General features: G+C 42.1%; 2 protein-coding genes across 2 annotated transcripts; one reads left to right on the top strand and one right to left on the bottom strand.

The window, feature by feature from the left end:
* The first annotated feature begins 591 nt into the window (after positions 1 to 591).
* On the top strand, positions 592 to 1,561 carry LOC117535362 (interferon alpha-inducible protein 27-like protein 2A). Its single transcript, XM_034199811.1, has 4 exons — positions 592 to 720; positions 866 to 895; positions 1,072 to 1,233; positions 1,329 to 1,561. The coding sequence occupies exons 1-4, from the start codon at positions 711 to 713 to the stop codon at positions 1,412 to 1,414; spliced, it is 288 nt and encodes a 95-aa protein (XP_034055702.1). The 5' UTR covers positions 592 to 710; the 3' UTR covers positions 1,415 to 1,561.
* Positions 1,562 to 19,293: 17,732 nt separating this feature from the next.
* On the bottom strand, positions 19,294 to 21,105 carry LOC117535351 (lipocalin-like). Its single transcript, XM_034199799.1, has 6 exons — positions 20,858 to 21,105; positions 20,503 to 20,642; positions 20,182 to 20,261; positions 19,903 to 20,016; positions 19,722 to 19,823; positions 19,294 to 19,636 (listed from the first exon to the last, which is right to left on the bottom strand). Exons 1-6 carry the CDS (start codon positions 20,948 to 20,950, stop codon positions 19,617 to 19,619), a joined length of 549 nt encoding a protein of 182 aa, XP_034055690.1. The 5' UTR covers positions 20,951 to 21,105; the 3' UTR covers positions 19,294 to 19,616.
* Positions 21,106 to 22,546: the final 1,441 nt, after the last annotated feature.

A 22,546-nucleotide genomic window follows, 5' to 3' on the forward strand; every position in this document is an offset into this window, starting at 1 on the left:
TTAGTTTGAAGATGGTGTTTTGTATTTGCAAACCACATTGTGTTTGTTAGTGAATCATGAGGCATTTGTAAAACCTGTTTAGTTTGTTTGTGGAGTTATGGCAGGAAATTAGCTCCATACTTCCCACCTCTGGTAATCATAAACAACGTATTTTCCACAAACACAACATAAAGAGATTTTCAACTGAGGAAGCTTTGCTGCTGCTGCTGGTAAACAGCGCCCCCACTGGTGAGAGGTCAGTATCACATCAAAGTGAATTATTGTCGTTATTGCTTCTTGTCGTTCATAATAAAAATCAGGCGATGGTCACATAAAGAATGGTGTATTTGGTGTGCCTCGACTTAAATATAAAATGTAATAAGACTCCCTTTTTAATTGCATTAAACTATTGATGTGTAAATAAACGGTGAAGACATTTGATCCACAAAGCAGGTAGACCTAAACTGGGTTAGAATTCCTCAACCTTGACAACCTTTGGTTTTCCTCCTGGTGCTCTAAATACAGTGAGAAGAATATTTTATTCATTAACGACAATGAATATCTGACGCCCTCTGCCGTACAAAATCCATATGTTTCATTTCACAAGAAGAGAAACCTGAGCCTTATACAGCAGATTTTTACTTCTCAGGAAATGAAAGCTAGGCAGGCTATATATAAACCCGGTGCAGCTCGAGGATAATCAGTTATTACACTACACAATATATCAAGTCATGGGGCTGTGTGAGTATCACTTTACATTTCATCGAGTTTTTACTTCGTGCATTCTAGGCGATTTTAATGACAAACAAAAATAATATTTACTTTAGCAAAGGTATCTATTAAGCCCGATGTTAATGTTGATTTCGATATTCATCTTGTGTTTCAGTAACTGTAGCTTTAGCTGGCGCTGGAGCAGGTAAAACGTTTTCATCTGATTGTAAACACACTTTATTAGATAGCCGCCCTAGGCTACACTTTATTGAGCCCAATTTGGGGTTATTTAGACAATCCACTTAAATGCTTACTATTTCTGACTCACTATTCATTTTGGAGTGGCCAAACAAATTGGCATTAACAACGTTTCCTCTGCAGCTGGAGCTTTCTTCGCTGCTCCTGTTGTTCTGGCCGGTGTAGGGTTCACCTCAGCCGGGATCGCAGCAGGCTCCTATGCTGCCGGCATGATGTCAGCAGCTGCAGTGGCTAACGGGGGAGCAGTGGCAGCCGGGAGTACAGTGGCTGTTTTACAGGCAGCAGGTAAAGATCACTGCATTTTAATCTTTTGGTTAAAATAATGATAATATGGTAATGTCTGCATAGTTGATATATTAAACCTTTGATCCTTGCTGTAGGTGCAGCCGGTCTGCCAGCAGCTGCCTCTGCAGGTGCGGCTGGCGTCGGAGCAACCGTTGGATGGATAACTGCAGCCCTCGTCTGAGAAATCATGAAAGAACATGGATGAATATGTGTACTTTGCCAAATGAAGGAGGAAACTACAATTTACAGCACTTTCACTTGCTAAACAGCACTTGTCATCTCAAACAAAATGTTTTGTTCAATAAATCGGTCTTCTATTAAAGAGCAACTTGCAGGTTTTTCTTTTTACTAGATTTAAGCTTGCCTGAAAATTACAATTCAAAAAAAAGAAAAAAGTTAATGCAGGATTTGATATGTTTTACGAGACATAAGGGCAATAATTCAGAGGGAAAGGAGCCGTTTTGAGCTCTGCTACTAAAAACTGCTGTCAGGATATCGAGTCCACAGTTTCCCTAACAGGAAAAGGACCGGAGCTAGCTTTCGTTCCTGGGTGCGTTGTGCAGGTGCATCCACCTCCCTGCAGCACACACTCTCCACAGCTGAGGCCTATTAAACAAAACGTTTATCAGGAAACGACCGTATTACATCTCTCTCCCCCCCTTCACTCCTCTCTCTCTCTCCCCTCCGGTACACAGCACCGTAAAACGTAGGCCCTTTCTCATTTAATCAAATCCCCCTCCTCGACTCCTCGGTCCTCTGGTATTGACCCGTAAATGAATTTCAGCGCGCCATGTTGAAGGACATCTAATTTCTCTAAATGCACTTTGAGGACCGAGGATCGAGTGTCGAGGAGGCTCTCTGGAGGAGCTATAACCGAGGATACACTGATGGGTCCTCCACGGCTCCTTCGTGGATGCATTTCCAGGAACAGAGATGTTTCAAAGAGTCGTGACGCACGGCCGGACTTATCTCAGCCAATCACAGCTCTGCATGCATCCCCTGGATGTTATTTTATTAACTGCTCTCATCGCAACGCGATGTTTACAGAGAGAACAGCTGTGAGGTCCGTGCAGAAAGCAGAGCAGTGTGTAAAATATATATCACTCAGTATAACAGGCCTACATTACTCTCTTTATTTGCTGTAGTTTAGTAGATATCTACAAACAAAGAGTCGATATTTTTCTAAAACCATTTAGTGCTGTGCTTCACATAATAAAATACACAACGGCTGTAGCCTGATTATATGCTTTAGGAGCTGTAGGTGCGTGTGGTACAGTGTGTAGGTGTGTGTGTTGTACAGTGTGTAGGTGTGTGTGTTGTACAGTGCGTATATGCAGCGGACAGACAGGTCTCAGTTGGTTTGGTGTCCTCTGCTTACTTTTAATACTTGTAAATAAAACTTTTGGCCCGTAATTTATTTCCCTCATTGTAGCGACCAGAGAGGGGGGGGGGGGGGGCTATATATCCAGTCTCTGATAGTGTTACGTTATAATGATTCTGTTTGATTCTGAAATTGTGTGTGTGTGTGTGTGTGTGTGTGTGTGTGTGTGTGTGTGTGTGTGTGTGTGTGTGTGTGTGTGTGTGTGTGTCCGCAGCCTGTTGTCTCATTATACCGCACTGTGAATGAATTAAAAGTAAATATATAAGTGGTCATGAACACATCTATCCATCAGACAGAGGGCTGCTGTGCCTCCTGTCATCATTAATGGACGTCTCTTTAAAATCACCGCTCAGAGGAGAGGAGTTCTCATTTCTCTAACCGCCTGCATGCTTCCCCTCCTCTCTCCTCGGCTCCCCTCCTCGACTCCTCCGTTCGCATCTCCTGTGGGCGGGACTAAGTCTCGAGGATAGGAGTCGAGGAGGGGAGTTAGAGAAATGAGAAAGGGCCGTAGTGTGGAGTTGCATTATGTAACGCTGTGGTGGCTGTACTCCTCCAGCCGTTTGTTTCCCCCTGTCTGTGTTGTTTGTTGTGTGGGCGTGGTGGCTCTCACTCCTGGCTCCCGGCTCAACCCCACTCACCTGCTGCAATCAGCTGTGCACCCTCCCCCGACTACACACCTGCTTTCCATCAAGCCATTTACAACGGCATATCAACGGAGGCTCCACAACCTTTCGCCGCCAGATCGTTGTAAAACCACAGTGGCAGGGCCGGACTGGGACAATAAGTCAGGCCGGGAATTATACACCCAGCCAGGCCACTACCAGTTTTCTTTTGTGCCATTTTCCTGGATTTATTTGTCAATATTTACAGCGTTGCTGCCCATAGTGATAGCCCTAAACTTTAAAACTACCCCAGAATAAACATATGGACATGGGTCACTATTTAAAAAAAAAATTGCAAATCTATTTAGGAACCTATCCATGTGAACATATTTTAAGTGGAGGTGGACCTCAAATCCTCTAGGGGGGTCCGGGGGCATGCTCCCCCGGTAAGATTGTTTTTAAAATGTTGGACTTAAATGCATCAATCTGGTGCACTTTGAGGGGGAAATAAAGAGACTACACCCATATGAAACAGAACTGTATACATTTATAATAATAATCATAAGAACATGGCCATAACCAATAACATACTGTACCATATCCAATATGAAAAAACACTTAAACTTGTTTATTTATTTGTTTTTGGTTCATTTATAGTTGTGAGTGTGTCTGGGCTCCTGAACCAGCCTCTCCTATCTCCCTCATCTCCCCCTGCTCCTCTTTGAGGCAGCAGCAAAGACTAGTTTTAGCTCTCAACAAGTTTTAAAAGTTTTTCCTGTTTTTTTTCACCTAGTTAACTTTTTTTTTAATTTATTCATGCATATTTTACTAATCACCTCTCAAATGGAAATATGTGTTTACATAAATGGTGACCAAACCGTTTGAGACCCACAGAGAACTTAGACTAAGTTAACTATCTAAACACTTTACCTCACCTTAGTTGTAGTTATCAGTCTCTGATGCCCCTTTCACACCAGCGCTTTTTCAGCTCCGGCTCGGAGCTGGAGCCTGAAAAGCGCCGGTTTTTCCTGTTCACACCGCAGCGGCGCCGGCTCTTAGCTCCGGAATCGGGTTCACTTCCAGCTCCAAAAAATTGTCGGTCTAGAGGCAAGAGCTTCGGAGCTAAGAGGTGGCGTCGCTTACGTCTCTCTTACGTCGAGGCGTGCAGGAAACTAAACCCTCCTCCCCTGAACATGGGTCGACTCTCATGCCTGCCTACAAGCAGTAGTGCTTATAAACACACTTTATAAAGTCAGGCAACACTAACCAGGCTTCGTGTGATTCTGTTTATTTGTACCTTACTTTGACCATCCGTTCACTGTTATTGATCATTGTGGAGAGAGGCAGACGTTTTGTTTTGTATTATAGCAGCTATCGGATGGAATCAATACATGGGCTGCACAGGTTGTCGTGTCCGACTATCACAAGTAGAATCATAATAAAAACACGCCGGTAAAATGTGCCTGTAGAAAACGGTTTATGCCACAATAGGATAGCAATAGCAAGTAGTCAGTTTAGCTTCGGTTGCTATGCTAACATCACCCATTTTATACCAGAGAAACTTTCACAACAGCGTTGTGATACCAAACAGCGTCAATTCAGACTGACACACATTCACTTAGGCTAAGGGGAACTGGGGATATGTATCAGCTGCTTGTGTGAGTCGGACAGTGAATACTTTAGAGCGGCCGCTGCAATGTGAGCTAACCGGGAGCTAACGGAGGAGAATAAACTCCCGTGGAAGAGCAGCCAACACTCGGTAAATGCTGCAGAAACACATTAATAAACAATGAATCACGGCACTCTGGAGCAAAGTATAAGGTTGGAGAAGTCGTTATTCAATTTAATCTAGCTTCGTGTGATTAAAAGCAACACGATCATCGACCCGACGCAGTTCCCCGTTGTTGTTGTGAGCGCCGTAATGCCGTTGGGGAGCAAATCAGCGATGTAAACGGTGACGTCATGACGCAACAGCGGCAGCACCAGTCGGGTGCTGGGCGGTGTGAACAGAGCGGGAGCAGAAAAGGGAAACCGGAGCTGAACCAGAAAAGCTCTAGCTCGGAGCTAGAAAGGGAAAAGCGCTGGTGTGAAAGCCGCATCAGTCTGACAGCAGAGGACTCTCCTCCACCTTGTTGAGAGCTCATGATATCCGTTAGCGCAGCTAGCTAGCACCAGATGCTAACAACAATACACGTAACCGGTGCGCGTGCTTTCTCCCTCGCTCGCTCGCGCCACACATACACACACTCCCGAGCTTGAATGACACACAGAGACCAATCGAGGGCATTAGTATGATCTGTATGAAAGTGGCCATGTCGGCAGGCCACATCATGTAGACAGCCAGTCACCCTCTGTGAGGCAGAGTCAGACCCACATTTGCGCAGCGTTGCGTTCACAATACATACATAAAAAACAAAAATTCCTGAGGCCAGCAGGCCACTTAACAGGCCAGGCCATCGGGAAACGTCCCGGTCCTCCCGATGGCCAGTCCGGGCCTGCACAGTGGTATAACTTCAAGGCTACTTAGCATAGCTATTTTCTCTAGTGATGGCGAAATGAAGCCTTATGAAGCTTTGAAGCTTTCCAGCCAATTGGTTCGCAAAAGGGTTCATCTCATGAGGCTTCATCATGGGCAGGAGGGTCACGCAAAGTTTGAGGGAGAGCTTGAGTTTGAGAGCTAGTGAATATTTCGCTCTGCAGCTGGATGAGAGCACGGATGCAGCAAATATTGTCGTTTATATATATGAATATAAATACGTTTATTGTTAATATTACTGTTGAATATTATATATAAATAGCTTAAAAAAATTCTAAAAATATATGTTAATTGTTCATATTACTGTTCAAAATTATAGAATATTATAAAGACAGAAATCACTTTAAAAATGCTTTAAAATATGTTTACTGTTGATATTACTGTTTAATATTGTGTTAAGAATGTTTATAACAGAAGACACAATCAATGTAATGAATGACAAACAAAAGATAAATACAACAAAAATTAGAAGAATAACTGATTATTAATTATTAATACAAATATATATTAAGAAAATGTATTAAGCTGTACGATTAATTTGTCATATTTGCCATCATAATATACTCATCATTAAAAAATAAATGGCAACAGACGATAATGCTATATGGGGGCCCTTGGCATGGCAACGTTTGGGAACTCCTGCTCTATCTCATACCGAGTTCCCAATGAGTAAAGCCTTAGAATAACTCTAAACAACGAACATTAAATCATATTTTCATGTTAACAATATTGTTTTTATTCCAGTTGAATGATTGTGATTGAAAAGCCTAAGGAGGCTGGTAAACATTGCAAAGAGGGATTTGTATTCCTTAATAATATTCGTAAACGTAACCATGTTGTAGCCTGAAAGGCTAAACCATATCAAAGAATACATTTATTAACTACATTATCTCATTTAGCTGTAGCTTTTATAAACAACAAAAAAGACGTATTGTTCAGTCGTTGAACCAGGGACCCTGCGGTCATGAGTCAACTGCTTTCCAGCTGAGCCACAGCACACACACTAAAGCTCCCTGAAAACACTGGATCATATTTATTCCTGTATTTATTCATTTATTTATTCATGTTTTTATTTCTACATTTATTTATGCTTGTATCCATTTATACTTATGACATGTTCCGACCTCTATATGAGTGAGGGTCTGAGCTCTCTTGATTCCATCTTGTCACCGGGCCCGGGTACAGGAGGGGTAATATGATTCTTATTATACATCCATGGGTAGGCTATTATGAGCGTTGCGGTTCAACGGTTCAACCGATCTGAATCGCTTCGTGAAGCAGTCACGTGGTATCGACAGGCAGTGAGGCTTCGTTTGTCATCGGTGAGGTCACTGGCCCAAAACGATACAAGCCTCGATACAAGCTTCACAAAAAGCTTCGGGATTACTCGACACACGCTCCGAAGCCTCGGCGCAATACGTAACATCACTAATTTTCTCATACCTGGATGTTTTAGCGACGCGAGATAAGGCTGATACTTGCGCATTAGTTTCTGTTATGGATCAGTATCAAAAGTCCTGCCAGTAACGTTACTATATTATCAATACTACTTTAGTTATAGCCTGATATATGATTGCTAACTTTACAATGTTGTGATGTGACTGACGTTAGCTAACATTAACTGTAGCTAACGCCGGTCACTCACCAAGACAGCTGCCCTGTTCTCCACTGATTCTCCTCACACCAAAGCTCCATTTCTCTCCGATGGCCGTTATTTCTTCTAATCCTTGGCTCCTGGTCTCTTGGACGCATAGCAGGCTCATAATTATATGGTTGTGGTCCGTCATATGCATTCGAATATTTATTTTCAACCTCTTCTGTCTGTGTCAAAACTAGCATTGTGATCCATGTTTATTACTGCGTTAGACCGGCCGCTCTCCCCCATGTTACGTCACACGCGTCTTACAAAAACGATGCCAGATGTCACTGTAGCGTATATTTATGTATATTTTTTGGAAAATCTAGTGTATACATCATTTTCCTACACATTTATTCACTGGTGTCTCTAACCTGCAAGTTGCTCTTTAAACATACTTCACTGTGCATCTTTCCATTCTTTGTTATGTCCAAGAGAAATAACTTAAATTGTTTACTGGTTTATTAACCTTTTTAAAGTAGCATTCTTTTTTCTTGCCACAGTTAAGTCGGGCTGTAAAACCAAGCAAGATGTTATTAAGCTGATGATCAGGCAATGCAAGTTTATTTATATTGCACCTTTCAACACAAGGCAATTCAAAGTGCTTTACAAAGAATTAAAGACATTAAAATAGTGCAGCAGAAACACATTTTAAAATAGCATAATAACTGAACGCTGCTTCTCCATGTCCTGACTCTGGGGACAGAAAGCAGACCAGTCCCTGATGACCTGAGAGTTCTGGATGGTTCATAATTTAGCAGGAGATCAGAAATGTATTGTGCTTCCTGTAGTCCAGTATCTCTTTCAGCATTGGCTCACTCTCTCATTAAGACCCCCTCCTCTGCTTACACTAACAATGTAATTGTCAAAGCAACCTTGAATATTTGGAATCAGTTCAGACGTTTCTTTGATCTCCAAACATACTACACTAGCCCCTGTAACTGCAAACCATGTTTTTCCTCCATCCTTAGTAGATGGCGTATTTACTATTTGGTTTAACCAAGGCGTTAAAACATTCAAAGACCTCTATATTCACAACACATTTGCCTCTTTCCAACAGCTATCTGATACATTTGCATATAGGCAACATTTCTTCAGGTATCTACAGATTCGCAGTTTTGTTAATAATAGATTTCCTCAGAAGGGAATGATGACGTGTATTTACGCTCAGATTTACTCTCTTCGTTTGGTTACCCTGAACTCCATTAAATCTCTTTGGGAAACAGATCTTGGGGAGGAGATTTCTGAAGAACTTTGGGAAAAAGCCCTTGCTAATACATAAATCTTCAATTTGTGGTAGACATGGACTGATGCAGTGCAAAGTAGTGCATCGTACACACTTCACTAAGCTTAGGCTCTCTAAAATATATAAGGAGGTGGACCCAACTTGTGACAGATGTAGCCAAGCACCGGCGAGTCACGCACACATGTTCTGGTCTTGTCCGCTCTTACACTCTTATTGGACTGACATCTTTAGATCACTGTCAGAAATTACTGGAAAACCGATCGCTCCTAATGCCATGACCGCACTGTTTGGTGTAACCCCACCCACATGGCCACTCTCTTCTCTGGAGACAGCCTTCCTTTGTTACCTTACTAGCCAGACGCCTGATATTGCTCATGTGGAAGTCTCCAACATCCCCTTCACACACCTCGTGGTTAAAAGAAGTCCAAAATTCAGCCAAACTTGAGAAAATAAGGTGCATACTGAGGGGCTCCCTGGGGAAACTCCACAATATGTGGAACCCCTTCTACAGGTATATACGGGAGCTGGACATGCCGGATGTCTCTGTACAATAGGGTGGTGGACCTGCGGTGTTAAACTGTGATTCGTGGGCGGCTGACTGACCAACAAGTGCTATGTTTTTTATTTTTTATTTTTTATTTTTGATATATTTGGTCTTTTTGTTCCATTTATACACATTGTTTGATCTCTACTTTTGCATTATGTTATTAATAATGGACTTAGACTCAGAGCCTTTAGATTTTTTTTTGTTTTTTGTTGATTTTTGTCCTGTCGCAGTCCATTTTTTGTTTTGTTTCATTTATTTTTTGTTTTGTCTTTGTTTTTTATCCTGTCGGACTCGAACCACATTGTTGTCATCCTAATTTGTTGGCCAACTGCTATTGTGCTGTCTGTCTGGCTGTTTGTTTATAAAAAACAAAAGTAAAAAAAAAGAAGTATTTTGGCCCTAAACCATTCAGTGCTTTATAAACCAGCAGCAGTATTTTAATTGATTCTTTGACACACAGGAAGCCAGTGTAAAGACTTCAGAACAGGAGTGATGTGATCCACTTTCTTAGTGTCAGTGAGGACTCGAGCAGCGGCGTTCTGAATTAGCTGCAGCTTTCTAATAGATTTGTTAGTGAGACCTGTGAAGACACCATTAAATACGGTGGCTGAGAAGTGCAAACGACAATTACAAAGTGTGAAACACTTCAACAAAGCTTGAGATAAATTTACATTTTCTAAAAAAAAATACATTTTCTAAAAATAATTACATTTTCTAAAACAAATTTACATTAGCAAAACACTTGACGTGCAAGTGATTGACACACACTTAAAGGGGACCTATCATGCAAAATGCACTTTTGTACATCTTTTATACATGAATCCCCGGTGTGTCAGGGAACTCACCAAGTGTCAGAAAACACAACCTTCTCTCTTTTCCTCCGTACCCAAATCTTTAAAAACGGGGTTACAACGGAGCTGATACAGATTTGAATTTTTCTGACGTCAGAAAAGGGGTGCTCCGCCTATATGGGCAACTCTCCACCTATCAGGGGAATGAGAGACCACTGGAAAGCGCTGGAGACGCTGTAGTACATATGCCAGGCCTGTAGGTGGCGCTGTAGTCTGCCACAAAAGCAGCGAAGAAGACTTCTCACAGAATCAGCCCTTGCAAAAACAGGGCTGGAAAAGAGCAAATGGAGCAAAATGAGGCATGGCTAAAATGCATGATCTGTTTGGTATTTTGAAGAAAAAAACTTCACCGACATGTTTTATATAGGTATGGCCCACAATATATTTTTCAAATATAGCATGATAGGTCCACTTTAAGTTTGTTTTGGCGGATAGACCCCCGGTACCTATGGACGGTACGAGTGTGTTTATGGTTGTTAAACATGATTTGTGGAACGGACAAAAAAAAGATTTTGCTAATCACGATATACTTTCTTGTGCGCAAGAGATCGTGTGCATGAGAAATTACCGGTTCGCCAAGTAGGAAGTGGAGCTGTGCCTTCACTGTGTTTCTTCATTAAAACATCTAAAGAGCGACTGCAGGCTGCTTTGTTTTAGACCCCGGCCACACGAGGACGAAAACGGCTAAACGCATAGGATTAACGCAAACGCAAACAAGCTTCTGTCCACACGCAATATTCACCGGATAGTGTCTGTCCACACGAGACCGCTCCGTTTAGCTCCAACCGCTGGAGAAGCTGCAGTACATATGCAGGAGCCTGTACGTGGCGCTGTAACTTCCTCCACAAAAGCAGCGAAGAAGCATGGTTGTCATGGTTGCCCTTCTGTTTATTCTCCGCGGTGGGGGCCGAGGGAACCGGGCAGAGTTTTTCGCCAGTCAACGTGTATTAAAGTTTAAATCTTCCGACAAAATTATAAAAGTGCCGGTCAAAGGTCTTCTTTGTTATTTATTGAGCTTTAAAACAAATGAATAACGAATCTATATATTATAATAATAAAATACACGGAGCCTCTCTTTTTCCTCCCTCTCTTCGGACAGCGCCAGTGTATGTTTCATGCAGCAGCTGATCCAGTAATGAGTGACCCGGCCAATAGTAAAAATAAACATATTTATATCTAGTTTAGGTAGTTTGAGAGGTAATTAAAATAGCTAAGGGTGATGATCGGACTTGAAGTGTGTGTTTTACTCCGTTCACCGCCGCATCACAGCGGGAGGAGCTTCAGGTGAGCAGAGCTGCGTGTCTCCGTCCAGTCAGATTAGACTTCACTCGCGTTTAGGTCCATATCGAGAGAAAGATAAATAATCTGAATTCAGTGTGCAGTTTACTTTGACGCGGGGGTGAGCAGCAGAGGTGGGGAGAGGCGGGGCTATTGCCTCATCATTATCAGAAAATGATCGTATAGGGCGTACACACGGAGCCGTTGGACCCCCCAGAGCGTTGCGTATGCCATTCTATCCACCTTGGGACCCGTTATCGTTTACGCAGTCGTTTAGTGCCGTATTCGGTCGTCCTCGTGTGGCCGAACGGTCTATATGACACTAAACAGTAACGCAAACGACCGTTTTCGTCCCCGTGTGGCCGGGGCATAAACCACACACACCTCTACACCCCCCCCCCCCCCCCCCCCCCCCCCCGATAGGTTAAGTGTTATGATTCTGTTTTGTTTTTGTTGTGTTCTTTTTTGTGCTTTATCCTGTCTCACCCCTCCCTTCTCTGTTTTCCTCTGCAGGGCTGGTGCGTGACAGGGAGTTGGCTGGCTCCTCCCACACACACACACACCACACACACCTCTAAGCACATCGAACTGCCCAATTATTACGCCTTATTATTCGTTTTATGAAGGAGATGTCCGGTCACCAGGGTGTGTGTGTGTGTGTGTGTGTGTGTGTGTGTGTGTGTGTGTGTGGTCAGAGATGATTTAGGCAAAAAAAACATTTTCTCTAAAATATGACTTAGGCCATTAGTTTAAGAAGGTGACGGTATGTTAAAATGTATAATTTGATATATTTGTATAGTATAATCCTTTGTTGATAGTGTTATATCATTTATTTGAACCAGCCGTGTGGAATTGACGGCATAGACGACCGCAGCTGTTTTGTGATTACGAGACATTACAGCCGACGGCAGCTGCTGGTGATTGTGTGTGAGAAGGAAAAAGAAGCACAGAGCAACGTAGTTTTTTGACCTGTGAAAATATGTGTTTGTAATTGATACCTTTTGTTTTAAGTAAAGAGTCAAACAAACTATCCTGAGACGTATTTTGTCCGAGTCAAGCTTATTGCTACCCAGGGGCGTTGCCTGGACCTGGAAACATTCGGGGCTTAGCCCACAGTGGCGGCACTACAGTCAAATTTTCTACTGCAAGACTCCCCACACGCACATACACAATTGCGCCATCTAGTGTCACAAACGTGTGCCTGCATTAGCTTTGTTATGGCAATATATTGTGGGAGATTCTCATAGCACGTGAGGATCTCTTGAGGGTAAGGTGCCTGTATTATATCGGTGGACAAAATGTATGTTTTTATTTTATAAGGACAATAACGTACTGTTGTGTTTGTTTAGTTTAATTTTAATTGTTTAATGCTCACAGTCACAGCAACATGTTTTTTGTGTGATTGGCTATTTGCAGTGGCGAGCCGTGCACTTATACCTAGGCCCTCTGACCCCCACCCCCTTCCCTCGAGTTATTATGTCATAAAGTCCGCGATAATAACACCCACCCATTTAGAAGGAAGATATGATTGGTCAATTGTACTGACATTTGACATTACTCTCTCGTTTTAGTTACAATAGCTGGCCCTCTGTGAATTCTAGCTGGACGTCCAACAGCTCCTGTCTTCACACTCACAGAGAGGAGCTTCTTTCATTTAACCCTTCACATTCCAACAGAAACTGAACAGGCAGATTCGAAGGATTTATTTCTTTGGAAATGTTATTTTAAATACAATTAAATCAAGTTGGTAAAAGTAATGAAAAATATAACTAAAATGTTTTAAAATATTATTTTGTAGAATATCTTAGGCCCTCACAGAGTTTTTTTAAGTTTAATGTTTCACATCGCTTATGAAAAATATACTATCACTATACGATCACTGATATTTTGTTGTTGACTGGACACTTCTTTTTTAAAAGAGATAGCATGTGAGGATCTCTTAAGCAATGAAGCTCACATGTCCTTTTTATATGCTGTCAATTGAAATGCTGGAAAGTAATCACCAACTGTGAGTGATCTGTTGCCGAGGGGACAATACACCGGAGTTACATAAGCAGAGGTAAAGTACTATTTTGGGGGAAACTCCCCCAGGAAGATTTTTTTTAAATATTGAAGTTAAAAGCATCAATCTGATGCACTTTGAGAGCAACATTAAGAGATCTATGGATACATTTCTCAACACCCATATGTAAAAAAAATCAAAGAATCAGAATCAGAAAGGGGTTTAATATTTAAAAACACTTGATTTTCAAGTCACTTTCTGCTTCCTTCCTCACTTGCCGTTTCCCCTCATCACTTGCTTCCGTCATCACTTGCTTCCTTCATCACTTTCTGCTTCCTTCCTCACTTGCCGTTTCCCCTCATCACTTGCTTCTGTCATCACTTGCTTCCTTCATCACTTTCTGCTTCCTTCCTCACTTGCCGTTTCCCCTCATCACTTTCTTCCGTCATCACTTTCTGCTTCCTTCCTCACTTGCCGTTTCCCCTCATCACTTGCTTCCGTCATCACTTGCTTCCTTCATCACTTTCTGCTTCCTTCCTCACTTGCCGTTTCCCCTCATCACTTGCTTCTGTCATCACTTGCTTCCTTCATCACTTTCTGCTTCCTTCCTCACTTGCCGTTTCCCCTCATCACTTGCTTCTGTCATCACTTGCTTCCTTCATCACTTTCTGCTTCCTTCCTCACTTGCCGTTTCCCCTCATCACTTGCTTCCGTCATCACTTTCTGCTTCCTTCTTCACTTGCCGTTTCCCCTCATCACTTTCTTCCGTCATCACTTGCTTCCTTCCTCACTTGCCGTTTCCCCTCATCACTTGCTTCCTTCATCACATTACCTTTCATTTGCTTCGTTTTTCTCCCCATCATCACTCGCTGTCTTCAGACTCTTTATTGTTTTGTAGGTGGAAGTGTTAGGCTGAATCGCCTTGGTTTGACATTCGCAAATTGGTCGATGACCTCTCCATGGGCCACATTAGCCAAGACCTCCTTCTCAATGGAAATGATGGCCAAATGACTAAGCCTCACCTGGCCCATTGTACTTCTCAGCCAAGTGTGTAGCCTTCGCAGGGCACTGAAGGACCTTTCACAACTGCAGCTGGTGACTGGGATTGTCAAAGCAGCTTGGAAGATGGCCTTAAGAGAGGGGAACATATCCTCATCCAAAAGGGAAAATACACTTTGGATACTTGGCATGTCTTTCTCTATCCTGGCAAGGTATTGTCTTGCAACAACAACCTCTTCAGTTTGTAAGTGGATGCTGTAATGTTGTGCAAGATTTTTGAGTGCCTCTTCATTCAGGAAATTCTCAGAAGCAGGGTGACATGCCTGTATGCCGATTAATATTTTTTCCCCAACTCCAGAAAACCTGTTTTGAAGCTCCTCCAGCATTCTGTCGAGAACTGGAAAGAAGATTCTCCCTCTCAAGTCATCTCCTGTTGTCAGGTCTGACCTTGCTCCACATGATGCCTCAACTACAAAGTCTTCCATGTTTCTTCGCTTCTTCCTCTGTGTCACAGTTTCGGGAATATCCAGATCATTGCACAGGGCCTTGGTCTTGTCATAGACCTCATGTGCTTTCTCGTCACTTCGGTAACTTTTCAGTGTATTCTCAACTGCTGTTTTGTAATTTACTGCCTGCACCAAGTCAAGTGTTTCTTTCTGCAGGTATTTGTGCAGGCCCTGAGTGGTTGAGAGCAGTGTCTGGAACAGGACAAGCATGTAGATGGTACTGAATTTGCAAAGCTTGCTTTCCAGTCCCTTTGCCAGAGGGGCTGGAAGGCTCCCTAAAGTCTGGATCAAAGCAGGGAGGTTTTTTAGGATTGCATTCACCGACTCAATTTGACATGCCCAGCGAGTGTGTGACAGCTGAACAAGTTGTTTGTTCCCTACCTCTAGCTGTTTCTGAAATGTTTCCAATCTCTGATGGTGGACAAGAGATGTGGAGAAGAAAGAGTAGAGACACTCCAGGAGATCAAAGAAGTCACATGCCTCTGGGATGGCTTTGCAAGTGGCGCAAAGGACAAGATTGAGTTCATGGGCATAGCAGTGAACATAAAGTGCTTCTGGATGCTTCTCTCTAAACCGAGCTTGTACACCTCTCACTTTTCCACTCATAACAGCAGCACCATCATAACTCTGGGCAACACATTTAAGATGTCCTATTCCATGTTTGTCAAGTAGCTGCTCTATTGTGTCAGTGATGGTTTTAGCATCAAATGCTGCAAGCTGAGAAAGTCCAAGGAACCTTTCTTTCACTGAGCCTTGTGGACTTACATATCGCACACACAATGCAAGCTGCTCTGTGTGATTATCTCTTGCTTCATCCACCATTACCGAGTACATTTTTGCCTCTTTGATCTCAGATATTATCCTTGCCATTATAACGTTGGCGGTGCTTTCAATCATCTCATTCTGTGATGAGGGTGAGAGGTAGGTCACACATGAAGGTGGCTTATAGGTTTGCAGAAAAGGATCAAAGTTTTCAAGAAGCTTCATGCATTCCATAAAATTACCCATATTATCACTCTCTGCTGCTTCGTTGTGCCCTCTGAAAGCAATCCCTTGCTTCCCAAGAAAGGCTGTCACTGCTGCTATGCGTTTCAGATACTCCCTACATTCCTGAATCTCACTGACATTTGCAGCATGTAGCTGCTGTGTGATGTCCCCGTGGACCTGGGTGGCTTTAAAGCTCTTCCAGAGAATAATTAAGGCCTTGTGTACGTTTGACTTTTCATGTTCTCGAAAATAATCCAATGAACGCTTCCAGTTTGTGTATCCTGAGGTGGTGAGGGTGTCCCTTTGATCCCTTGACTGCTTTGGTTTGCCATATATTCTACAACTAAAGCAGAATGCTGCATTGGCAGTTGTAGAATATTCAAGCCATTTAAAAGTATCAAACCAACTTGGTTGAAATGATCATTTTTTGCTGGCCAAACATGCCGGATGGAAAGCAGTGATGTCTCACTTGCCTTGGCCCTGTATCTGCAGTCCCTAAATCAGTCATGTTACCCATTGACTCTTGTCTGTTCTGGTGTTCCTGTTCATTGTTGTTCTTATCTGTTGTATCTCCTTCTTGTGTGTCCCTTTCTCCTTTCTTCATCCTCTACTCTGTTTGGCTCATCTGTGATGACTGTGTAGGTAAACACAAACAAGTATTTTAAGTCAATCAGTTTCCAGCTCTGTCAAATAAATGAATTTGAAGATACACAAATGTGTCTTCATTAAAATGAGTGTCACCACACTGTCACAAAATGTAATACTAACCAATTGAAAATAGTTAAATTTACATTGGAAACCTCTTGTAGATATCACTAAGAGTAGTTATCTGCCAATAGGACAGAATCATTCCTATACAAATGTAGTTTGAGTAATTCACATCCATATATTTCAGTGCTACATTGATGCTTAGCTAAGCTAACTATGAAACACTTTAACTGACAGGACTCAGGAATCAGGATCAACTGTACTACTGTAAAGTAGCTTATAGCTTCATGTCGAACACTGACAGTAAGTCAACATTTCCCAGAGAGCTTTCTTTGAAATCACCAGGTAACGCTAAAAAACACAACATTTAGATTGTATGACAAAGTGTTTATTTAATCTGGCTAGCTATAGCTACTTGCTAACGGTTTAGCTTACCCGCGCGATTCAAAGTAACGTCAACGTAGCTGTATTTTATGCTTTGCTTACATGTTCGCATAACTTGTAAGTTTACTGACAGGTACATACCTTGTTCACCTGGCTCAGGTGGTGGCTCTGGGGTTGTTGTGTGAGCCACCACTTGAGAATTGCCGTCTTTTTTATTAAAAAAACTTCTAATGTCCATCTTCAGAATCTCCGCGTCCGGGGCTGACAGTTTAAAGTGTAAACATTGTCACAGAGGAGAGGTACGTACCTGTCAGCCAATAAAACACGTTTATTTCCATGCAACTCTCTGATTGGTCTGGTGGCGTCGTCTTGCCTCTGTGTTGCATTCACTGAACATGGGAAATTATAATTCTGCCGTCCGTCCTATAGGTAAAGTAGGTTAATGTATTATATTATTGAGGGAGAATTTGTCCGGGGCTAAAGAAAAAACATCCGGGGCTAAAGCCCCGGATGCCTACCCCAGGCGACGCCCATGTTGCTACCTGTGAATGGACTTTTGTATTCGACGGAACTATAGGAGGAATGTCGCAACCATATGGCTGAGGTTGTCTACCTGCACATCAATGTTTATACCACAAGGGGGCAGATCACCTTATGGTTCATGATTGTTTTATTCTGGACATGAACAGAAGAAGTGTTTCTGCGTGTTGTGCTTTGAGATCGTTTGAGATGCTGACATCTTGCACATGTGCCTTGTGGAAGTTAATAAATGAACGTTTTCTACACCTATAATGCCCTTGCGGTCTGAGTTGTGTTACATAAACATTTCAAAATTTAAATATAAAATGAGAAAAAGGTTAATTTGGAAATTATTTGTCACAAAAACCTTTCTAAATTATAGTAAATTATTCAAAAATGTTTAGTCAATAAAGGTTTCCAGCCTAAAATAGTTGAAAAATAGTTGCCAAAAAAAGGCATATAACCTGGCCGGCTTAGCCAGTGTGTAATTTTCAAGCACTACAAGATTCAGAGTTTATCAAGTACAATTCTTGGCCATTGATTGTGTTATTTCTCCAAACACATACAGTTAAAATGCCTGTTCTTGAAGCCTTAAAATGGTGCAGGAAAAGGACTTTACAGTCAAGAGAAGAGAACAAAGGAATGAAAACTGTTATAATGGGTGATGTAACATTAATGACAGACATAATATGAGGTCCTTGGCACTCAGACTCTAGAGTCGTCATTTTGTGATCATGGGGCATCAGGACAATATCATATGGAGTCAGACACTGGAAGTGTGCTGGAGGCGTTGACTGACTGGGACTGATGGAAGGATGAGGCTGATGAATCTGCGAGGAAAGAATTAGCGGCAGAGAAATAGTCATTTATTAAAAGACAGCAGCTTCATAAGAGGCCAACCAGAGTGACAGGGTGTGTCACTTTGCTGAAGGATATTTGGGATAGGATAGTCTCTAAATACTTTCCAAGGGGTAAAAATGCTGCTGCCGGAGTACTGACTGGAAGTATTGCTGATATCATGTATAGGAGGCTATACCATATCCTCTTAAAATACTCTGTCCAATAATATCAGTCTCAGGAAGAAAGTTTTTTTAACGCTTATTAAAAATAGCAGAAAAACATGCATTCTTACTCATGAGGGGACCTTGACAGAGGATTATTGGGAAAGTACACAGTAAGTACTTGTGGGGGTAGTTTCACTAGTACTGAGTCCAACAGGATCAATCTCATGAAGAACTAATGGCAACAAAAAATAATTCCCTCATCAAACTTAGCAGGAGTGGCTTGATTTTGTTCTCAGCAGGGGACTTTGACAAAGTATTTCTCAATAAATACACAGTAAAAGTACTTCAATGTATTGTTAGGCTAACTAATACAAAGTCAACCATTATCAATTTCATTAAGAAGTAATGGTAAACAAATGTATCATTCATCAAAGATAGCAGAAAAACATGCATTAAGTACTAAGGAGGGGACTTTGACAGAGGATTACTCACAAAGTACACAGTAAAAGTACTTTATTTTGGTAGAAGTCAAACTAGTACCGAGTCCAGTGTCAGTTGTATTACAATTGAAGATTGCTCTTCCTGGTTTGATTCATAAAGTCCTATGCAGAGCTTTATTATATGTGATTACTTGCAAAGAGGCCCACAATAGAACTTTGTTTGTGTATTTAGCTAATCTAGTATTACATTAACCCTTTAATCTGTCTGTAGGGCTGTTTGAAATAAAACCTAGCCCCTGTGTAATTCCTGGAGATCTAATTGTATGCCTGTTAATCATGTGTGTAATGTAATTTGCTAAATTGATTTGACATTCATGATTCTAAAGATTTGAAACGTTGCCATTTCTAGAAAGAATCTTAACACTGAAACAATATAAATTTTTTCTGGCTTTAAGTTTATTTCAACAAACACTCCAGTTACAAAAGACACACAGACAACAAACACTCAGACAACAAACAGCATTCACAGTCTCTTGCAATCATTCCCTCTGTTCACTATCAGCTGTTCTGTTGTGTCGCTCTGATGCCACAGTTTAGGTGCAGAGTGGGGGGGGGGGGGGGGGGGGGGGGGAATGAGCCCTGAACGAGGGTCAGGATTGCTCTCTAGTATGCAGCAGGAGCAGGAAAGGAAACCGTCTCAGGTGTAGCTTCGTGATGTTGCGGATCACAGTGAGGGGGGGGAGTCAGCAGGGGGTCCTCAGACTGCGGGACACTCAGCTGTAACAACACAGGATGAGGACAATGAGTATAAGTGAGGAAACGTTAAATGAGTTTTTATGAAAGTGCTGTTTTTCTGCATTACCGTTCTGTGGCAGGATGACGGCGTTGTCGGGCAGGACTCCAGCTTCCAGAGCGAGCTGGGTGAACTTCTGCTGCACCACCTCACTGAACTCAGTAGTGCGGCCTGCAAACACACAGAGTTAATTTCACCTTCACCAAATCACACAGCTATTCCATCACACAGTGTGTCTCTCTTCACTCACTGTAGACTGCGATGAAGGCCTCAGACACTTCCTCCTTCGTCTTGATGGTCTGCACCAGGGCGTAGTCGTCGTACACAACTTCAACAATGGTCATGACGTTGTCGTTGTTCCAAACTGATGAGAGCAGAAATAGAGAGGTCAGGCTGTTGAATCGCTACGTCAAATGTGTGTGTGTGTGTGTGTGTGTGTGTGTGTGTGTGTGTGTGTGTGTGTGTGTGTGTGTGTGTGTGTGTGTGTGTGTGTGTGTGTGTGTGTGTGTGTGTGTGATGCTCTACTCACCCTGGCTGTGGAAGGTGAAGCGACCGGGAGTCTCTGTTTTCTGAGCGGTGTGAGTTGCTCTGTAGCAGGAACCGTCGTCTCTAAAAGATTGAAGAAGAGGTTTGTTTTAGAGTTGTTGATTTGATGATCAATCATATTATATAATACGGACATTTCAGAGAATATTCCCCATAAATACCTGCTTTTCTGATTATACAGTATATTGGGGTTTTTGGACCAACTTAACAATAATATGCAATAAGTGTCAGTCCATGTCAGTTTATTTTTCCCCAGGAGAATCCTTATATTGATTTAAAGTATGATTGCATAGAGATCACTCACTTCAAGCTGGCATAAGTGAGGTCCATGTCCCCTCCTTCAGTCGGCACAATTACAGCTGTCCCAGTCTTCATTCCTGCCTTGTTGTTCACAAACCACTGAGCGTTGCTGGCTAATGCGACAGTGTACCACTTGCCTGACATCTAAAAGAAAAACAGAAGGGGTCAATAAAGACTTATAAACTCAAATCTATCAATGCAAAGTAGGTGAGAGCTTATCTGAACAGCAGCACATTGAATCATTTCATTTAAACTCTTAAAACCTCATGCAATAAACATGTTACACAACCACAGTTACTGCAGGAATAACCAGCTTTATTTGTTTGTGTAATATCAGCAGAATCTAATCCGTCTCTTACCTTCTGCAGGTCGAAGTCTGCGGCCGGTGTGATGTCAGCGCAGACGGTCAGTGCACACATCAGGGCGACCAGCATCATCAGTGTGTTCCTCATGGCTGCTCCTTTGTGTTCTGGGCTTCAGCAGTAAGAAGAATTCAGGAATGTAAGGTAAAAGAGTAGGGGTGCAGGCTCCTTATATCCTGCAGAGTCCTGTTCCCTCCTCCTCCTGTCTCCTCCCCCTGCTAGCCTCTTACAAAAACGTTTTGGCATGCAAATCACTGCCGTTACACAACTGGTGGATGGAAGAGGGGGAGGTGAGGAGGGGAGATTGAGGGAGGTCAAGAAAGAAAAGAGAGGGTGGTTACATAATAGGGTCCTTAACACCCCTCCCTTTTCCCTCCTCCATCACAAACGCTCGTTCATGCCTATCAACAGCTGTTTGGTGAGAGTGTGAATTTATTCACCATATGGCGCATTCATCTACACTTTAGCACAAACATGGAAGGAGAAGTCACATCAACTGTAAGAGCCTGTTAAGTCCACTTCAAGTAAAGTATGAAATAAGAACTTTCTGGGTATTATAAACCAACTTTAGAGGGTTCTCTTGCAGGAAATGGTATTGCCAGCTGCACTAAGGGAGTCATTTTTCTGTCAGAGGTTTTATTATTTCCCATAAAAATATCTGCCAGTGTTTCTGAAAAGGATTTGATTGTTTGTTTGCAGTTCACCTTGAGAGTTTTATAAGTGTTGTAACCACACATTAATAAGAACAGTTGGATGATACTAAATGTTGCGTATGTCTTTGATTTATGTGTAAAAGAACACCCTCTAAATCTCAACTGTTTAGTTAGAAATTGTGTAATCCAAATTGTGCAACATGTATTGTGTTGATTGGCTTTGATTTTTTTGCACAAAAGTACCGTGGCCCTGAAGTGCAAGACACCACAGCATTTCACAAAACTCCACAGCATTTCACATTGGACGGAAAGGGTATTCCTTAGGGAGAACACTTCTTGTTTGTGATTGGACAGAGCCAACCATAGAAGCACTGCTGTGATTGGTTGTTTTTGCTGCCAGTCAAGAAATTACGCTTCATGATTGGCCCAACACATCAGCCGTTAGCTGTTAGCACACACTCAGAGCTCACAGCTCCTCATATCTGTTCAGAAACTGGACAAAAGTAAAATATATACAAAACACAGACTGTCTATGTCATGGCGAATACAGTCGCTGCTTTATTTATGTCTGTGTGAGGTTGTTGTGAGTGTGGACGGAGCAGCTACAGGCAGGGATGCAAACTCATCAGGTATGAAAAAGGTGACAAGGATCCGATCCCCCGACCCCACAGAATATCGGCTTTAAAATGAGAAATAACAGGATGTTAGCCTTCAGAACAACTAAAGCAGCAGTTTATGATGAATTGGAAATGGGGGACCCTGATGTAAACAAGACGAAAGTCTTTCTCTGGTCTGCATCCCCTTAACAATTGTATGTTTTTAGCTGTACCCAATATACAAGCTGTTAATAAACTTTTCAATCAATCAATCAATCAATCAATAATAACAGAAACATTAAAGAGTCACATCTAATAGAAATATATAAAAACATTTATTTTAATTGTGTAGCAGTCAGTTTATCATTTTGGCAGCACTGTTGAGCATTTTGAAAATGTATTTCCATGCCTCTGTTCAAGGCTTAGTCTGGCGCATC

This window comes from Gymnodraco acuticeps, unplaced genomic scaffold, assembly GCF_902827175.1.
Source record: "Gymnodraco acuticeps unplaced genomic scaffold, fGymAcu1.1, whole genome shotgun sequence".
Lineage (NCBI taxonomy): Eukaryota > Metazoa > Chordata > Actinopteri > Perciformes > Bathydraconidae > Gymnodraco > Gymnodraco acuticeps.